Source organism: Ursus americanus, chromosome 4 (genome assembly GCF_024610735.1).
Source record: "Ursus americanus isolate L20-20 chromosome 4, mUrsAme1.1.p, whole genome shotgun sequence".
NCBI lineage: Eukaryota > Metazoa > Chordata > Mammalia > Carnivora > Ursidae > Ursus > Ursus americanus.
The window spans coordinates 97,137,787-97,156,462 of record NC_142130.1 but is presented as its reverse complement, the minus strand read 5'-3'; the positions used below and the strand labels follow the sequence as shown (position 1 = coordinate 97,156,462).

Sequence of the window (18,676 nt, the reverse complement as noted above, 5' to 3'; positions counted from 1 at the left end):
TGGGCCTGTGGCTGTAAGTATTCCCCCAGGTAAGGGCCATTGCGTTACTCAATCAACACGAAGAATCTGCAAGTGTCCATATCCAAGTCACCATATTCCACTTTTGGACACTGAACATTGCACGGATTTGCTGGTGATAACTCATTCAGCTCTACACTCTGGGGTTTGTGCACTTTTCTATGTTATGCTTCACATTTTAAAAGGAAAGATTAACTCATTCAAACTAGTAAGACACACAGGCATATAAAATCACTTGAAATATTTACGGAGGTCCTAACTATGTGTCTGGCACGCTGTTCCTGAAGCAATGGTTCTCAGACTTTAGCACCAGGATGGGAATCACCTGGATGGTTTCTTAAAACAGGCTGCTGGCCCAACCGCCAGAGTTTCTGACTCATTATGGCTGGAATGGGACTCATAACTTGTATTTCTAACAGATGTCCGGGTGATGCTGACGCAGCTCATGGGGGCCACACTTTCAGAACCAGCGTCAGAGTGACCAGTTCACTAGAAGCACGTCCTCTGTCCCGGCGGAGCCTCCGCTGCCGTATAACTCAGACCACAACCCACTAATTATACGAAGAGAAAACTGCCAACAGCAACAAATGCCGCTCCGAGCGCCCAAACAGCGGGTAGCAGGGAAAGCAGGGTATACGATCAGAAGAGGATGCCGGCCCCCGGGGGATTGTGGGGGGGAAGGGAGGCAGCGCCAAGGGCTCCTGGGGCAGGGGATGGGGCTGTGGGAGGCACCCTCGTAGGACCCACGCGCACGGGCCTGACCACGTGGAGGACCCACGTGGTTCGGAGGCCCCACCACCACCCCCGACAACCAGCGCCTCCGCCGCCCTCTGGCCGCCCTGCGCCCCCCGCCCGGCCCGGCCCCGCAAAGTGTCCCGGCCCCACAAGGCGCCCCGGCCCCGCCAACCCCGCGCCAACCTGCGGCCAGCTGAGTCCTGGCAACGATATATTTCCGGAGTCTCTTCACCGCCCGGTCCCGGGTCACCTGCTCGTTTCCGGCCAGGCGCTGGGCCAGCTGGATCTCTGGTGGGAGCTGCGCGCGCGGAACCATGGCGAACGCCGCGGACCCCTGGGCTTCCACGACCACGTCTTTCCACCGGAGCGCGCATGCGACGTCACAAGACTGCGCCGGTCTCGGTTGGGCGTGCGCGTGACGTCACGCGTGCGCGACGGCCTCTCCCGGTCCTCGGGCAGCGCCGCCTAGCGGCCGGGCCCGGTAATGGCCGCGTCGGCTGGTTGTGCCCGTGTGTATTCTCTCTGAACACTCGTGATTAAGAGCGGTCATTAAGCGTGCGCCTGACTGTTCGGGGACTGTAGTTCACCCCGGCCGGTGAGGGATGGCTCTCAGCACAGGACGCCAGCAGGGCAGGAGTGCTAGCAGCGGAGAAAGACCCTGTGCGGCCCCCCATGAGCCGTTCATTCTGCGAAAGTCATCCGAAGACGCCACGACAGAGGGACAGGGTGGCGCGGGCGGGTTTCAGCTGCGCCCCAGCCGGCCCGCCGTGGCCGGGGCGCCCTCACCCGTGCCCCGGTGCTACTGAAGGGTCTGTCACAGCCGCTGACTTCACGGGTTAGGAACGGAAGCCCTGGCGCCGGCCGGCCGACCGCTGCCTCCCGGGACTTGAGGGGCCTGGACCAGGAGAAGCCGGACAAACTCGGATGAACTCCTCCCAGGAGAAGCAGATAACGCAAGAGAGGCGGGTCTGGGAAACGGAAAGGGAGGGATTTAGTTTGGGTGCCGGCAGCCGGCGGAGGTGGCCGACCTCTCCGCCCCCCGCAAGATGGACGCGGAGAGTTTTCTAGAGAGAGGGTCAGGGGTACGTGCGAGAGAGCGGGCAGAGAGTGCGTGATCACGGGTGGGTTCTGTATGCGCTCAGCCCACGATCGTGGGCGGGGAAGGGACATGTGGCATGTGGCCTTCCAGGTGTTCCGTTGCTATCCGGGCTTTTCCGGTCCGGTGATTACAACGGTCTGGCCATTGTCGGTGTCTCAAGAAAGTGCGATAAGAAGTGACCGTTGGCATCTATAGTGGAGCAAGAGCGCTGGCTCACACCAGCATCCCTTGTGGGGCAGTCCCGTCCGAACCTCTCCCAGCCTCTAGGTCTGCACCCCTGCTCTCAGGATGTAGGGGAAGGCTACCCACAGTGCATGAGAAAACCATTAACCCAGGTCTGGGACAGTTTGCGGACAGCTGTCCTGATGTCTTCACAAAGTTCATGTCATAAACGAGGACTGAATGAATGAATGTATAAAGGAGGAGGGAATGCAACATACAAATCTTGATTGAACCCTGGTTCAAAGAAAAAGCTAAAAAGTCATTCTGGAAATAATTGAGAAAGCTTTCATACAGACTATGTGTAGATTATAGTCCAGGATAATTGTTTCTTTTCTAGGGTGTGACAGTGGGTTTTTGTAGAATGAGATTCTAAGGAGAGCAGTCAGGACTAAGTCAACTCTTTTCTACACAGGTAAGACGGTGAATATTTTCAGAGTTATGGGCCAAACAGCTGCTACTGTGGGCAAGAGCAGCCATAGACAATAAATGAGGAGCGTAGCTGTGTGCCAGTAAAACTTTGTTTTCAAAATCAGGTGGTATGTGGGGCACCCAGCTGGCTCAGTCGGTGGAGCTCTCAACTCTTGATCTTGGGGTCATGAGTTCAAGCCCCATGTTGGGCATAGAGCTTACTCAAAAACAAAACAACAACAACAACAGAACAGAACAGGTGGCGTTATGGATCTGGCCCACAGACAGTAGTTTGCCAATACCGGATGTGGAAGAATTTCCTTACTTTTAGGAAATAACTGCAGAGTGTTAATAGTGAAGTGTCCCGATGTCTGGAAGTTAAATAATCACACATAGTAAATAAGCAAATATGGCAAAATGTTAGCAAAGGCTGACCTAGGGGCAGGAGCACAGGTGTTGCCCTGTTTTTCCAACTTCCTGTTTTTGGAGATTTTCATGACAAAAAGTTGAGAAACAATTTAGAAACTGGTTTTATTTTTTTTTTAAGATTTTATTTATTTATTCGACAGTGAGAGAGGGAACACAGGCAGGGGGAGTGGGAGAGGAAGAAGCAGGCTCCCAGCAGAGGAGCCTGATGTGGAGCTCCATCCCAGGACCCCGAGATCATGACCTGAGCTGAAGGCAGACGCTTCACCAACTGAGCCACCCAGGTGCCCCTAGAAACTGGTCTTAGAATGAGCTCTCACCGACTGTTTAGGTGCCATCTATAAATAGTGACCCTGTGAACAAGGCCAGGTCCGGCAATGAAGAGACACACTTGTGCACTATACAAAGGGCAGCGTGATGAGCTGGGAACAGTCCTAAAGCAGGAAAAAGAAGACAGAAGACAACCAAGCCTAAGAAAAGAGCAGTTTGGGTCGCCTGGGTGGCTCAATCGGTGAAGCGCCCGCCTAAGGCTCAGGTCATTGCTGCAACACCGCCCGCAGCATCACAGCGCTGATTCAGGAGAAGGACGAGGCGCAGACAGGTTAGCTTGCGAAAGAGAGTGTGGGTGCAGGGGACGACCGCCAGGTGAGCCACCGCCAAGAGTGCGATCGCCCGGACCAGCTGCAACCTTGCAAATTTATTGGCAATAAACAATCAAAGACAATCAAGGGAAGAATCTGTAGTACGTCCTAGTGAATAGTAGTACGTCACGGGGAAGGTCACGGGATTAGATGAGCTAACGTTCAGCAAGTGAGGCCCGTGCTTAAACATGTTTCTATGGACCCCGTGGGCTATTGTCAAGAGCAATCAAGTTTCGGTTGGGGCAGCATTCTGCCCTGAGCGAGCTGGGCGTTCCTCACTGCTGTGCTATGACCTTTACGCGAAAGCCCGCAAGGTCACAAACGTGTTTTCCTGTTATATCCTTAGCATAAGCTCTCGGCCAGGGGCTGCTGCAGGTCATGATCCCAGGGTCCTGAGATCGAGCCCCACATCGGGCTCCTTGCTCGGTGGGGAGCCTGCTTCTCCCTCTGCCTCTCCCCCTGCTTGTGTTCTCTCTCTCTGTCAAATACATAAATAAAATTCTAAAAAATAGCAATTTTAATAAACACATAATGGATTTGTGACCTGAAATTTCATCAAAATAACTCAATGAAATGCACCAACATATACTTTAAAAATATGCTTTACAGTACAACACATATTGGATGCTAGCAGCTAATGAAAGAGTTGCATCATATCCAGTGTACCTAAAATAAACGTGCAGAGCGATGCCCTCGGGCCCCCTCCTTCTTCGGGAGCTTTGTACCATCACTTTGCTATCAATCAATAAACACTGCTTTGCTGCCCACCAATAAATAAATCAACTAATTTAAGAAAATGTGCAGGGCACCTGGGTGGCTCAGTCGGGCATCTGACTCTTGATTTCAGCTCGGGTCATGATCTCGGGGTCCTGGGATCAAGCCCGGTGTTGGGCTCCACTCTCAGTGGGGACTCTGCTTGAGATTCTCCCTCTCCCTCTTCCCCTTACCCCCATGCTTGCTTGCACTTGCTCTCTCTCTCTCTCTTCTCTCTCTCAAATAAATAAATCTTTTTAAAAATAAATGAATAGGGGCGCCTGGGTGGCTCAGTCATTAAGCATCTGCCTTCAGCTCAGGGCATGATCCCAGAGTCCTGGGATTGAGCCCCACATCGGGCTCCTCCGCTGGGAGCCTGCTTCTTCCTCTCCCACTCCCCCTGCTTGTGTTCCCTCTCTCGCTGGCTGTCTCTCTTTCAAATAAATAAAATCTTTAAACAAATAAATAAATGAATAAATTATGAATGCAAAATATGCTCTATTATGAACGCAAAATTACCCCTCTTTAGGAAACTTTTCAAAGTCTGGTGCGCATTGCAGGCAAGAACCAGCAATGGATACTAAAATTAGTGGCAAAAGTATGATAGGAAATATGATATGTAGAGAGCCTCGAAGGTACTTTCTGGTTACGGTAGGAAAGTAGTAACTCTGCGGTGGAGAACCCTGGCAGACAGCACTCTATTCAAAGGGGAAGTCAACCTCACCAGTGGGAAGACACACGGGTACCAGGTACCCTCAGTAAGATGCACGTAAAGGACACAGCATCACTGCGGTGAGAAGAAAAAAACCAACCTCTCTAAAGGCCTGATAGACAAGGGGAGCCAGTTAAGATTTCTGTCTAAGTCAGCATGACTGCACATAGACTTTGTTTCAACCGAAAGCCTGACTTCTGGCCCCGCTACTCACGCATCATGCACCTGCTTCGTGAATGAGTCAGCTGAAGGACGACCGCCTTGTCCTTGAGATTCCCATCAATGCCCCTGCTCCCCACGTTCCTTTATGATAAAACTCAACCTGATCATGAGGAAATATCGCCCAAGCCCCGAAGAGAATCAGTCCTCAAAAAAGATGATCTGTACTCTTTAAAAGGATCAAGGTCCTGAAAGACAAAGAGTGAGAAGCTGACTGCTCAGCAGTGTGGGAGGAGCCCGGACCAGAAAGATGACTTTCCCGGGACACTGGTAAGTGAGTCAGTTGTGTGGGCCAGCTCATCTGTTGTAAACCAAGACTCTGTCCTGCTTCTGAAAGCTGCTGTTTCTGCTCATGTACCATGCTCACATTTAGCTTACAGAAACGATACTATCTTCGGAAACTAAAATTACTTCAGTATAAAGTTTTAAATATTACGAAAAAAAAAAGTCTGGCAGGAATTTGGGGAATGGGTGTCTTTTTCACCTTGCACACACATCACCCTATCGTGTCTGCCCCACGAAGGCAGAGCCGTGTGTGTGTATCCGCCCGCGCCCAGGACGGCGTCAGGTGGTGACAGTGTGAAGGACAGCTGTGGACAACTCACTAGCTACAGAGTAGCAACAGAAGTACGCTTATTTATTCCACAAATAATTAGGACCATCGGATTTCCATACACTGTCATGTAGACCCACTTATCTTTGTCCTGGTAGAAAAATCTCTGTTTCTGGATCCTGTGTCCGCAGGCTCTAGGGGAGGCCCCTTCCTGCCTCTCCCAGGCTCCTGGCGGGCCTTGGCTCGGGGCTGCATTGAGGCAATCTCTGCCCCCTCATCATGTGGCCTCCTCCCCCATGTCACTGTGTCTTCACATGCTGTCCTTCCTGTCCCACTCTCTGTGTCTTCTGCTTTTCTTATAAGGATACCAGTCATTGGATTTAGGGCCCACCCTGATCCACTAGTGACCTTTCTTAACTCATGACAGCTGCCAAGACCCTATTTCCAAATTAACATCCCCTTCCCAGGTTCTGGGTGCACGTGACTTCCAGGGAGACACTATGGATCCCACTGCAGAAAGGGTAAGGAAGATAAAATCAGCAATAGCACCGCCATCTCATGAACGGCTACTTGCCCCTAAGACTTTACACCCACCTTTAGTAAACCCTAAAACAGTGCTGCAAGGGAGGTATGATTTTTGCCATTTGTAGGTGAGCAAAGGGGCTCACAGGTTACGCTTCAGCCCAGAGCCCGTAAGAGACAAGGCCAAGGGTACACGCAGGCTGAGCCACGGTGCCCGGGAGGCTGTGAGAGCCCTTGTTCCTCGCCAGGACCGCGTCCCAGGTGCCGCCCAGGGGGCCCCACCCTCCTCACCCGAGCCCCGGGCTGCTGCCTGCAGACCTTCTCTCCAGATTCAAACTCATTCACTCACGGAGCACACATAGGCTTCTTCCTTGTGTTCAAGCTCTCAATTTTTTATTATAGAAAATTAGGGAAATAGGAAAATTAGGGAAGTAAGAAAAGTTAGAGGAAGGAGCCAGACATAGCCTCATGGTCTGAAGGAAAAAGTTGGCACATATCTGCTCGTTTTCTTCTGTGTATAAGGTTTTTTTATTGTTTACACATTAATTTATTAATATATTAACTATTTTAATCACATTATATTGACAGTTTTGAAACTGCTTTTCAATAACATACCTAGCATTTTCCCGTGACATTATTAACTTCTCAAGAATACGCAGCATTCCAAAATAAAATAATTATTTTTTCTAAAAACAAAGAGTTGTTTAAATAAAACTGTAGAAAAATGCAGAGGATCACAGGGAACAAAGTTATTAAATGCCTACATCCCACCCTCAGGATGGCTACTGCCAAGAGCTCCCATGGTGCCCGGGCCCCACCGAGGCCCCGTGAACCGGGGTCTCCAGGGGGAGGCTGCAAACCGGCATTTCAACAAGCAGCTGGGGGAGCAGACAGCAGGGAAATGGGGAAATGCCCTTCGAGAAGCCCTTCCTCCCAAGGGCACAGCCCCTTGTTATGGACAGGGGCTGGGCATTGAGGTGCTTCTAAATTCCCGGACAGAACTTTTTATAAATTTTCTCTCCATCCAAGAATTTTCCTTAATTTCTGGTACCGATTGCTCCAACTGTGGTTTTGTTTGGATTTACAGAAGTGCATGAGAATCAAATACTTACTTAGGGCCTCGTGTGCGACAGGAACAACGGTGAGGAACGGACCCAACGCCGCCCGTCTGCCTGCAGGGGAGCCCGGCAAGGACACAGGCCAGTAGGAGACACGGGGAGAACCACTGGCGCGCCCAGGGCACGTGCACCGGGCGTACCCAGAGAGCCCACTGCCCCCCGCCCGGTCCAGGGTGTCCCCTTGATTCTGTTGAGGCTTCTGCACTTAGGAAGCCCTTTGCCTGAGTTAGTTTACAACAAGGGCCTCTTAAGATTCTACATCCGTCCCCGCCTTTGACTCGTCCCAATTTCTGCAGCTCCCCCGCCCTTCCAGAGGGGTGCAGGGCTGCCTGGGCCGGTGCTGGCTCGCTTCAAGGGCCCTGGATCAGATGTAAAGCCATGGTCCACTTGGTGTGTCGCGCCTGCAGGTGGCCTGGCCTGGAGCTAATCAGTCGGTGCTTGTGTTCCCTCAGGCAAAAAATTGTCTTCAGAATTTGCTGCTAATTAAAGGAAAACTCAAGAAACGCTTAAAAAAAAGAAAGGAAAATCAAAAAGAAAAGGAAAGATGGAACATTTACACAACTAAGCACGTACCGGTTACCAGCTCATCTTCACTAGGAAGGGAAGTAACAGTGAAGGTGACCCTAACACCAGGTGTCGCACGCGGGCACACCGGCCCAAGAGCACGAAGGGGGAGCAAAGTCGCTGAGCATCTTGCTGAGGAGGAAGGAACCCTGAGACACTCAAACAAAAGCCCCTCGTCTTCCGCGTGCCGGGAAAGTCGGAGACTTCACGGGCGGGGCTTCACGGAGCTCGGGCCTTAGTGACGTCCGGGGCCCCACAGTGGCTCCAGGACTCTCGGTGGGGAGACATGATATTTGGTCTTGTTCTCCGGCTCTAGCAAGATGAGAACCCAGAGTATCAAGGAATGAGATAAGTGTCAGCCTTTTCCGGGGCCTCTGGATGGAAAACGTAATGCTAATTATGGGAGAGATTTAAGTTAGTGTGCTAATTAGAGACAGTCATAGCAATAACACTATCAGCTCGCCCTGGGGCTCAGATGCTGTCCCAAACATTTCACACTGATTAACTCACTTAGTACTTAAAGGAACTCAAAACCCTTTGAGATTGCTTATGAATTACCCCACAAAGAGGGCCAGAGGTGTTGGGCCGCTAGTCCTAGGCCACACAGCCGGTGGAAGGGGGGCCTGCATCTGTATTCGTGCATTTGGCCTCGGAGCCTGCTCTCTGAGGCTGCCGGCAAACATCCGTGCGGACCGGACCCGCGGCGGGAGGAAACACTAGCTTCAGGAACAGCATGAGAGACCGTCTACACACAGGGTCAACGGCCAGACCATGGACATGGGACCAGAGAACTCTGTTGTCCCCAGGCCTCCACGGCCCCAGGCCTGGACCAGTCAGGAGGCGGCCGTGACTGCCAGCTTCCCTCCCCTTCTAACTCAGGTCAGCAGGAGAAAACCAAACGCGCCCCTGAGGTCAATCAGGCAGGATGCCCAGCTGTAGTGAGCCCACCCACAGGCTCCACGGAACACACCGGAGTCTTCCTTTTATTCCGTGACAAAGCTTACCCCCACCCCACCTGCTGCGAGTCTCTGCCAACCCCCAGTGCTGGTGGGGCCGCGTTGCTGCAGCCAGCTCGGAATAACCGGGTTTGCTGGCTCTCCTTTGGGTGGGCTTTGCTTATCCGCCCGGGTGTAGCCTCCTATTTGTAAAATGTGAGCGCACGAGGAGCCGGGGCCAGCAGGGAGAGCGCACGTCAGACCCGCGGAGGCATCTGTTACAAAATAAAATCCAACTGCGTGAGTTCGAAGATCTAAGTGGCTTTATGAAACGATCCACTGATGGGGCAGCAACCCATCCAGGACAGGCGCTGGGGGAGCTGCGCAAAACGTACGGATAGTATAGGCAGAAACGGGGCAGGACACTCAGCAGAAGAAAGGACTGTTTCAGGCAAGGTCACCTTCCCTGAGGGAGAAGAGCAGGGGTCTGATCCTGCAGCTTCCCTCCTCTTCCTTTGGGGGAGGGAGAGGGCCCAAGGGACAGGGTACCTCCTTGGTGGCCTCCAGAGCATTCCTCACTGGCCAGTTAAGACTACATTTCTGGGGGAGATTGGAACTGGGGGAGGGTGTAGTTAGGTCAGGGATGAAGTCCTGGCTTGGTGACTTGGCCTAAGTGGCTCCATTTGGGGCCTGTTGGTTTTCTTTTTAACACATTCCAAGACAGAGCAAAACCCTCTGGGCAGGACAGCAGGACAGAGGGAGGAGGGGAAGGAGAGGAGGGCAAAGCCCACTGAGCGTCAAGACATGAAAAGACTAGAGAATCTCCTTCTTTTCCCCATCTTGACAATTATTTTCTGATGCTTTGTTTTCTATGTAGAGTTTTCCATTTTTTTATGGAGTCAAATCTGGCTCACACATTCATGCAGTCGTGAATGGGTCGTGCGATCTGCTCTTCCCCTCCCCCCAGGGCTCAACCACACCTGACCTCCCACCCTTCCTGAACACACAAACCAGGCTTTGCCCCTGGCGGGTAACAAAGGCTTGTCTCCTCACGCACCTGCTCGCTGGGGCTCCGTGTTGGGCCCACCAACAGATAAGGGTGGGCCTGCTCCCTCAGAGTCAGCACCCAGTGAGGGGTGGACCAGTGTCCACTGAGGGGTGGCCCACGGGTGGCAGAGGCCCGGGCCTTTCTAAAGACCAGTCCTGTCCAGACAGCTCCCAGCATGGGCCCTACCCCTGCCCTGAATAAAGGGCGGGACCCTTCTTCCCCTTCCCTGGGTGGTGGAATCTGTCTAATCCTAACCCAAATCCTGCCCTAACCCAGTCCTTTCCAAAAGCCCTCGCTCTGACCACACCCCCCCAGCCCAGCCTGAAGCCCTGGGAGCGGTCTCCTCCCCACCCCCGGACAATCTCCTGTCTCCTCTGTGCCTCTGGGTCACCTGCTGGACACTGACCTCCAGAGGGGCTGGCACAAGTGGGGTGCTGGGCCAGGCTTGATGAGGGATGCAGGGTGGTTGAATGCGTAGGGGAGTGAGGCCGGGCAGGGCCTGATCCTGGACTCCGGGATGCCCCGACAGCCTCCTGCCCTGGTCCCCAGCTCCTGCAGGTCCTGACCGTGCACAGGCTCCTCTCCCCTGTGCCCCTGGCAGCTCTCACCTCAGGTCCAGCTCACCACCTGCCTGTGGCCCGCCCCTCACCCCACCAAACGCTGCGTCCAGCCCTGCACAGGGTGAGACTCCAGACGGTCCCCTGCAAAACCCACCCCCACCCCCATGTGGGGCCTGACCCCAACGGTCCCCTGCAGTGGGGACACTCCGCCCCGACCGGCCAGAGAAGGACGACACCAAAACCGCAGTGCGGGGATGCCCCTACAGCACGCGACCACTGGCCCCCACAGGGTGCGGGCAGCTGGGGGCCCCAGGTGGTCGCCCGCCCGCTGCGCGCCCAGGGGAAAGGACTGCGACGGTCCTCCTTCCCCGCCCAGCGCCGCCGGCCGCCCCGCCCCCGGCCCCGCCCCGCGCCGGCCCTCGCCCCGCCCTCCGCCCTCGCTCCGAACCTGGCCCCGCTCCGGCCCCGCCCCCGAGCCACGTGACCGCCGGCTGCTTTAAGCGGAGCGGACAGCAGGCCGCTGGGTGCTGCTCTGCCCGCCGCTCCTCTGCTCGCAGCTGCAGCTCCGCCCGCCGCTCCTCTTCCGCCCGCCGCCAACATGATGTGCGGGGCGCCCACCGCCTCGCAGCCCGCCACGGCCGAGACCCAGTCCATCGCCGACCAGGTAGGCGGGAGCGGGCGGGGCTCCGGACCCGGCTTCCCGCTGCGGGGCCCGCAGGTGCCAGCCTGGGGTCGCCCCGAGAGCGCCTTCCAGCCGCCGGAGGCCGGGCCGGCCCGCCTCGTTTCCCCCTCGGCGACCGCAGCAGGCGGCGGCGCGCGGGGACAGGCGGGCTGCGGGTCGGGGCCTCGAAGGCTCGGGGCCAGAGCGGGGCGCAGGCCCGGGACTCCTGCTGCGACGCCCGGCCAGCCCCGGCCTGCCCCGGGGGACCGCGCCACCCGACCGCGGTGAAGGGCGGTGACTCAGCCCCACGAGACCTGTGAAAATGAGGAATTCGCAGAGACCCTGTGCGAGCCCCGCCTGGGCGGCTCTGGGCTCTCCCCGCAGGCGCGCGCTCTAGGGCGCAGCCCTTCCTCGCGGTTCCTGCTTTGCCGGGACTGAGAGATCCCTCCCGTCCGCGCAGTCCGAACGTGTAAAAGGTCATTTGCTCCTTCCTTTGGTGTTGAGCGTTGGAAAGTGAGCTGGAGCAGCGTGTTGCTGCTGGGGGACACGGAGGCGGCCAGCCCACCTGCTGACGAGGAGAGAGGCGGGACGCCACCTCCTGCACGTCTGTACTGACTCCTTAGGGGAGCTCTCTGGGCTGCACGCAAGAACAGCCCTCGGGGACTGACCTGCTTCGAAGACCTTCTGTAGCGCCCGAGGAGCGCCCCCCAGTCCTGTCCTGGGGCCTTCCCTGGCCCCCTGCCCCCGCCCGATCCCCTGAAGGCTTCTCCTTGACCTGGGGTCTCCATCTTTGTCCCGGTGGGCACTGGTGTCGTGAGCTGCCCTTGTGCAGGCAGAGGCCGGGCCTGACCATCAAGACTGCACAGCACCTGTTGTCCCACCCGCCTCCGGTGTTCTTACCAGCAGCCCAGGGCTTTCCTGCCTCCAGTCCCAAAGCAGGCGAAGGGAGTGGTGATTGCTTCCCGAACCCCTGGGCTGTTGTGTGGGTCTTGTTTCCCCTCCCCGCCCGCCCCCCCCCCCAGTTTTGTAAACTGCAGAGTCTGTTGCCTGCAGACCTAGCATGGCTAGCATGAAGAAGGGCGCTCCAGGTGAGTGTTCAGACGCAGGGAGGCACTGGCGCCAGGGAGACAGGCAGGCGCTGCCCTGAGAACCGGCAGGGACACGGAGAGACCAGAGGAGCCGCAGGACGGTGGCCGGCCTTCTCCCTGCTGGCTGACCAGTCCTGTGCTGCCCGGAGTCAGCCTTCTGTCCGTTGTCCCCAGCAAGGGCACCTCCCTGAAGGCCCCAGAAGCAGCATGTGTTTGGCCTGGCATGGTGACACCTGTGTGTACTGACGGTGGGCCCCTGGCCTCCCAGGAACGGGCCTGCCTCCTGCAGCCAGTGGAGTGGAAATGTCTAAGCCTCCAAGCCTCCAGGACGAGTCAGTCCCTCCAGCACGAAGTCCGCGCACTGCAGTGCCTGCTGTCAGCCCAGGAGGCAGCTAGAGCACATTTAAACTAGATGAGATTTTAAATGAAGAAGAAGGAGAAGGAGGAGAAGGAGGAGAAGAAGAAGGAAGAAGGAAGAAGAAGAAGAAGAAGAAAAGAAGAAGACAAAGCTGTATTTGTATCCTGTAAAGCTGCTCAGTTCCTAAAAGGCCAAGACCTTGGAAAACGGGATTAAGCTGGAAGTATGATGACTCTTTGACACTTAAGACAAGGATCAGCTTCTGCCCAAAGGCTCCGCATCTTAAAGAAATCCTCTAAAAATGCACTGACCTGTTTCTCACTGCACAGCCCGGCGTGTGCCGCACCCTGTGTTACAGGAGACACGCGGGAACAGCCGAAGCCCGCAGACAGGGAACAGTGAGGGAATCGGGGTGCATCTGTAAGATGGAAGAGCATTTACGTGTATTATAAAATCCAGTTTAAAATTTTGAAAACGTTTTACTTCTCAGCTTTAAGAGTAAAGAATTATGTACAGCCTTACAGGGCGCCTGGGTGGCTCAGTCGTTAAGCGTCTGCCTTCGGCTCAGGGCGTGATCCCAGAGTCCCGGGATTGAACCCCGAGTTGCGCTCCCTGCCCTGCTGGGAGCCTGCTTCTTCCTCTCCCACTCCCCCTGCTTGTGTTCCCTCTCTCACTGGCTGTCTCTCTCTGTCAAATAAATAAATAAAATCTTTAAAAAAAAAAATTACATACAGCCTTTCAAACAAACCATTCAAGTGTGAAGACTAAAAACAGTTGTAAACTTGCATACAGTGTTGTAATGGTGAAAATATATATATTTTAAAGATTTTATTTATTTGAGAGAGAGCACGCGCGCACACAAGCAGATGGAGCCGCAGAGGGAGAAGCAGACTACCCGCTGAGCAGGGAGCCCGACACAGGGCTCGATCCCAGGACCCCGGGATCATGACCCGAGGCGAAGGCAGGGGCTTCACCGCCGGAGCCGCGCAGGTGCCCTGTAATGGTGTCGATATTAAAATATCCCATGATAGTCCTAGAGCAGGAAGGGCCAGTGATCTACTGAAGTATGACCAATGAAACCGGTGGACTGAACGAACTGTTTCTGCGCTCTATGGGGAGAGCTGGGAGCCTACGGCCCCCCCCCCCTGCTGTAGAGAACAGTCGGGTTACAGGAAGTCTGCGAAGCGTGGCGCAGGAATTCAGTGTTTCATGTGGGAAATAAGCTGTGTGAGCTCCTCTTGCGGGAAGGAAAAGCCACTAAGGTTCTCTGTTCTGTTCCGTCCCCAAGGTGAAGCCCCAGCTGGAAGAGCGGGAAAATAAGAAGTACGCCACCTTTAAGGCTGTGGAGTTCAGGAGCCAGGTGGTGGCAGGGAGGAACTATTTCATCAAGGTGAGTGTCAGCCATGCGGGGCAGGGCCGGGAGAGTGGCCTGGGCTCTGGTGGGAAGCAGGAGGCTGATGACCAGGAGGGATCCTCTACCCTTACCCAGGGCCTCTTGTCATGCAGGCTGGCCCAGCAGGGGCGGGGGGGGGTGGTCACAGGTCCTGCCTGCCCCTCACCTGCCTTCCACCCCCCACCTCCCCACCCCCCGTCTCTCCAGGTTCAAGTTGACGACGATGAGTTTGTGCACCTTCGAGTTTTCCAAAGTCTCCCGCACGAAAACAAGCCCTTGGCCTTGTCCAGCTATCAGACCAACAAAGCCAGGCACGACGAACTGGCATATTTCTAGTTTCCACTCTGATGAGGGCCCGTTCATGTGGTTCTGTTCCCCGTGAACGCATCTGGGATCAAGAGCAAATGTCGTTTCTACATGGGGCCACTTTGGGGGGGATGTCATACACCTGTCTTGTGTCTCTGTTCCTGACTTCCGGCGGGAGAGACAAAGTCAGCACAGTCACTGATCTTAATTACTTTCAAAGAGGGCTTATAGTCTCTTTAAATACATATTTTTAAATCTTTACGAACTCACTCCTTTGGGTGTTTTCTTTGATCTGAAACCATAATCACACACAGGAGCGTCTAGAGGTGAGAGGGACGCGTTTATGTGGTCGTTTTACAGCCGCACGACCGCTGTGCCAGGGGAGCCCCTCCTGGGTCACATGCCGGCTGGAACTGGCCGGACACCCCTGCCCCCTGCGGAGCTGAGCCCTGCGGGATTTGCCCAAGGTCACAGCGAGTGGGTGGAGGACCCAGGATTCCAGGAGCCTGTGTTCAAACCACGGCTCCCCAGACTCAGGCCTGGACTCCATCCTGTCTCCAGGCCTTAGTTTCCTCCATAAAATGAAAGGATTTGGGTAAATCTTATTCTAGAGTACTTGGACGCATTCACACACCGCCTTACACTCTGGTGGAAACACAGATACGTGCGCCAGAGGCCGTAACATTTCCGGTAACAGGTGGGCGCGCACCAGAGTGGGTTGGCCTCGCCGAGCACCGGCCACCAGGAGGGTGTCTGGAGCTCTTGCTCTGAGCTGCGTGTGCTCGTGACGATGGGCAACAGCATCTCTGCTTCTCAACAGAGGGTCCCCGCCATCGGAGCCGTCAGTCCTGTGCTTGGTTGGCCCTGTGTCTGCGTTTTGTAAATAAAGGGCACAACGTTACCGTTCTCGGGAGAGGGCGGACTGGTGAGGTGTCCGTGGGTCAAGTTGGTCTCGGGTTCCCAAACCTCTTTGTGTCTGTGGCATGTGGCCCCTTGTGCCGGGTCTGCGGCTGAAGGATAGGGCTGTGGGATCTCCAGGGAGGCGTGAGCACGCTAGGGTTGCATGGTGAGCAAACAGCTTTGAAGCTTTGAGGGACACCCCAATACGAGCCATGTGTGACCTAGGTGACCTAGTCTCTGTCCTCGAACTAGAAGAATAAGAAGCTTTCCTAACAGGCTCTTAGTCTTGGCAGTCAAGCAGTTTTGCCCTGAAATGAAGATTTAGCATGTTTTGCAGCTCAGCACGGGGACAGTAATCCAGGGCTGCTTTGGGGGACATGCTGGGCTGGAACTCTTCCATTTGCACACCTCCCCCCACCCCGGCCCCTCAGTGCAGGGACCACCGTGGGGCTCCTGTCCGTGTATCCCTACAACAGGACTCTTCCCCAGTTCTGCAACTCATCCACCAGGTAGGCCTTCGTGCCAGGCGGTGACGTCCGCCCCGCCGTGATCCCTCATATGCCTGGAACGGCCCCTTACTAAGCCCTGCTCCATTCACCCGGGGAGTGCCATCTGCTTCTCCAGGACTGAGAAGACTGGGAAAGGGACCTGGCCCACCACCGAGCATCACCCCAGTGCTCAAGCTCCCCCGGCGGGAAAGAGCTCCCCTGGGCCAGCAGGTGGGCACCTTTCCTGGCTGCCTGGGGACTGTCACTTTTCCCAAAGCCTGACCCTGCATCCCTCCAGGCCAGACGAGTCAGCTCACTGTGCCGTGCCCTGGTTCTGCCCTTCCAGGGGGCCCCTGGATTCCTCACCAGCTCAGAGGAGCACACCCCCTCACCCCAGCTCTAACTGCTCCCGGAACACAGTCCCTGTGGAAGGCACGGTCGGCTGACTCAGATGAGATCAGATGCACGTCGTCCGAGAGAGGAGCAAGGGACTGATGTCACTCGTGCCCTGGACACAGTCGTTGGCGTGGGTAATCTGTCACCACCAGGTGGGGTGCTTGGGAGACTCACGGAGCTGCTTGGAAACGGCATTAATGCATTTTCTGTCCTTGCAAAGGCAGGCACATGGCTCCAGCAGACAAGGCTAGAAAAAAATGAGAATTCTAGAGGAATGTGTGAATTCCTCTCTAGTCCAGATCTGGACACAGGCTTTTAATCTACAAGTCAAATTACAAACTTGGAGAACATATCTGTAACTTATTAAGGATTAATACTGCTAATGTATAAAGAACTCTTGACAGTGGGGAGAAAAGGATGAAAAATCCTGTTGTAAAATAATTAAAGACCTGAACACAATCACAGTTATTAAAATGTCCATGTAACACTTTTTAGAAAAGATTTATTTATTTGAGAGAGAGCCCACAGAAGGAGGAGAAGCAGACTCTCCGCTGAGGGGACCCCGTGCAGGGCTGGAGCCCAGGACCCCGGGGATCACGGCCTGCCGCAGGCAGTTGCTCACTGACGGAGCCACCCAGGCGCTCTCCACGTAACAGTCTTCATGAGAGAAGAGCAGAGTGAAACCGTGCTGAGGCCGTCTCTGTCCTGCTCCACTGGCAAACGTCCGGAGGCCCGGAACCCCCAGCAGGCTGGGACTACAAACAGGTGTAGGCCCTGCGCGGGGACTGCTGACCTCTTGGGACTACACAGGCACACGCCCTTCCAGCCGGCGCTCCCACTGCACGCACCCACGAGCACAGAGCTGGCAGTGACTGGCAGGCCGGCGATTGGCAAGTGACCAGACGATGGAGGAGGGGTAACCCTCCTCTGATTCAGGCTTCCTGTCACTGCGCGGCACCCAGCGCACCTCTGCAGGCCCCGGGCCTCCCCAGCCTGTCCATCCCAACCTGCCCTGGCCTCCGCTGTGGCAGCTCTGGCACCAATGGCCGATCCAGTGGGACCCACACCTGCCACGAGGCTAGGCAGCACGCCTCCAAAGCCCAGGGGTGCGTCCCCCTGCGGGGTGGACTTTGACCCACGGGAGAAGATGGGAGAGATGGGAGCCCTGGAAGCCCAGCAGGCCGCCTGGCCAGCTAGGTCACACCCCGCCATGCATCTTCTTCCCTCTCCTTGCCTCGTCCCTTTTTCCGTCCTCACCGGCCAGCCTGGGATGGCAGCCCCTCCATGCTGCGGTAGCTCAGGGGCGGGGCCTAGGCTCTTTTCCAGGAACCAGTCCGGGAAAGCCCTAGGGGGTGTGGTCTCCAGGGCGGGGCCTGGACTGGAGCCTGGTCTCCCCCCTCCCCTCCACCGTTGAGGTTCGACAGCCCCGCATGGTCTTCTGCTGCATCTTCCATGCAGAGCCTCAGGGAGACAGGTGACTGTGTGAGGACCCGGGTACCTCACCTCCGTCTCTTTTATGGGACACACAGGGCTGAACGAGGTCCCCCCAAGGACGGCCCTGAACCTGGATGTTGACTTACTTGGCAAGGGGACGTTTCAGACGTGATTGAACTAAGGGTCTTGAGTTCGAGCAGTGATCCTGGACTCTCTGGGGGCCACTGTCCCCCTAGGGTCCCTAGAAGAGGAGGCAGGGGTCAGAGTCAGACTAGAGAGGCTGGACTGCCAGCTGTGATGTAGGGGCCATTAGCCAGGAGTACAGGCCCCTCCAGAAGCCGGAAAAGGCAGAGAGTACATTCTCCCCAAAGCCTCCGGGAGGAAGCAGCCCTGCGCACCTCTCGACCCGTCTGCCCTCCACCCGGCGTGCACATCTGCATTGCTTTAAGCCACCGCACCTGTGGAAGTGCGCTACGGGAGCCACCCGCAGCCGTCCTCCAGGAGGGCCTCGAGGGCCCACGCAGGGGCATGGCGGAGCCCGCAGCAGGTCTGAGAGGTGGAGTGTGAGGCATTTCACACAAAGCAATTCCCACGCTCTCTCCCACCCTCCCCGTGCCGTTCCGGCGGGTGAGGAGCCTGGTGCTCCTGGAGTCTGCCTGCCCCCCCAATTCACAAGTGTGGGTGAATCACAGCGGGAGCGCGGTACCTGCCCGGCCAGTACGACCAGCGCTGTCACCACCTAGGGGTGCGGGAACCGAAACCCAGGCACTGGAGCCCGGAAGGAGCAGTGACACGGATCAGTGGCTGAAGCCAGTTCTCAGACTCTGGCCTGGAGGGGCTGGGGAAAGGGAGCCCCACCCTCCTGGGGACAGAGCGGATGAGAGAGAGAGGACCTGGGCCTCGGCTGGTGGGTTGGGTAGGGTCGGGCCGGGCAGGCTCATTCCTTTAAGGGGGGGGCACGTTCAGGGCCTCACTCCCATGGCTCTCAGCAATGAACACTGCTGGGCGTCCGGTGGGCCGGGGGGCTTCGGGTGCCAGGGGATAATACACGGGGAGTTCCCGACAGGACAGGAAATCACCGCACTGCAACACATTCACCAGAAAGAGATTTATTTGTGG

General features: G+C 56.0%; 2 protein-coding genes across 3 annotated transcripts in view; one reads left to right on the top strand and one right to left on the bottom strand.

Moving 5' to 3' along the window:
• Positions 1-1,672, bottom strand: part of RRP1 (ribosomal RNA processing 1) — a 35,160-nt gene extending 33,488 nt beyond the window's left edge. For both annotated transcript variants that reach the window (XM_087861838.1, XM_045774175.2), the window contains exon 1: positions 937-1,672. In XM_087861838.1, the coding sequence (XP_087717964.1) occupies positions 937-1,069 (133 nt within the window). In that variant the 5' untranslated portion in view covers positions 1,070-1,672. The remainder of the gene's footprint in view (positions 1-936) is intronic.
• A 9,344-nt stretch (positions 1,673-11,016) lies between these two features.
• Positions 11,017-14,608, top strand: CSTB (cystatin B). The gene is made up of 3 exons (XM_045774186.2): positions 11,017-11,197; positions 13,929-14,030; positions 14,241-14,608. The coding sequence occupies exons 1-3, from the start codon at positions 11,132-11,134 to the stop codon at positions 14,367-14,369; spliced, it is 297 nt and encodes a 98-aa protein (XP_045630142.1). The 5' UTR covers positions 11,017-11,131; the 3' UTR covers positions 14,370-14,608.
• Positions 14,609-18,676: the final 4,068 nt, after the last annotated feature.

What these genes read in the sequence shown, in the direction of transcription:
- CSTB (XM_045774186.2), top strand. Translation starts at nt 11,132, where the DNA reads ATGATGTGCGGGGCGCCCACCGCCTCGCAGCCCGCCACGGCCGAGACC. An exon ending in CCCAGTCCATCGCCGACCAG is followed by an intron (nt 11,198 to 13,928) that starts GTAGGCGGGAGC and finishes TCCGTCCCCAAG; the next exon opens with GTGAAGCCCCAGCTGGAAGA. An exon ending in GGAGGAACTATTTCATCAAG is followed by an intron (nt 14,031 to 14,240) that starts GTGAGTGTCAGC and finishes CCGTCTCTCCAG; the next exon opens with GTTCAAGTTGACGACGATGA.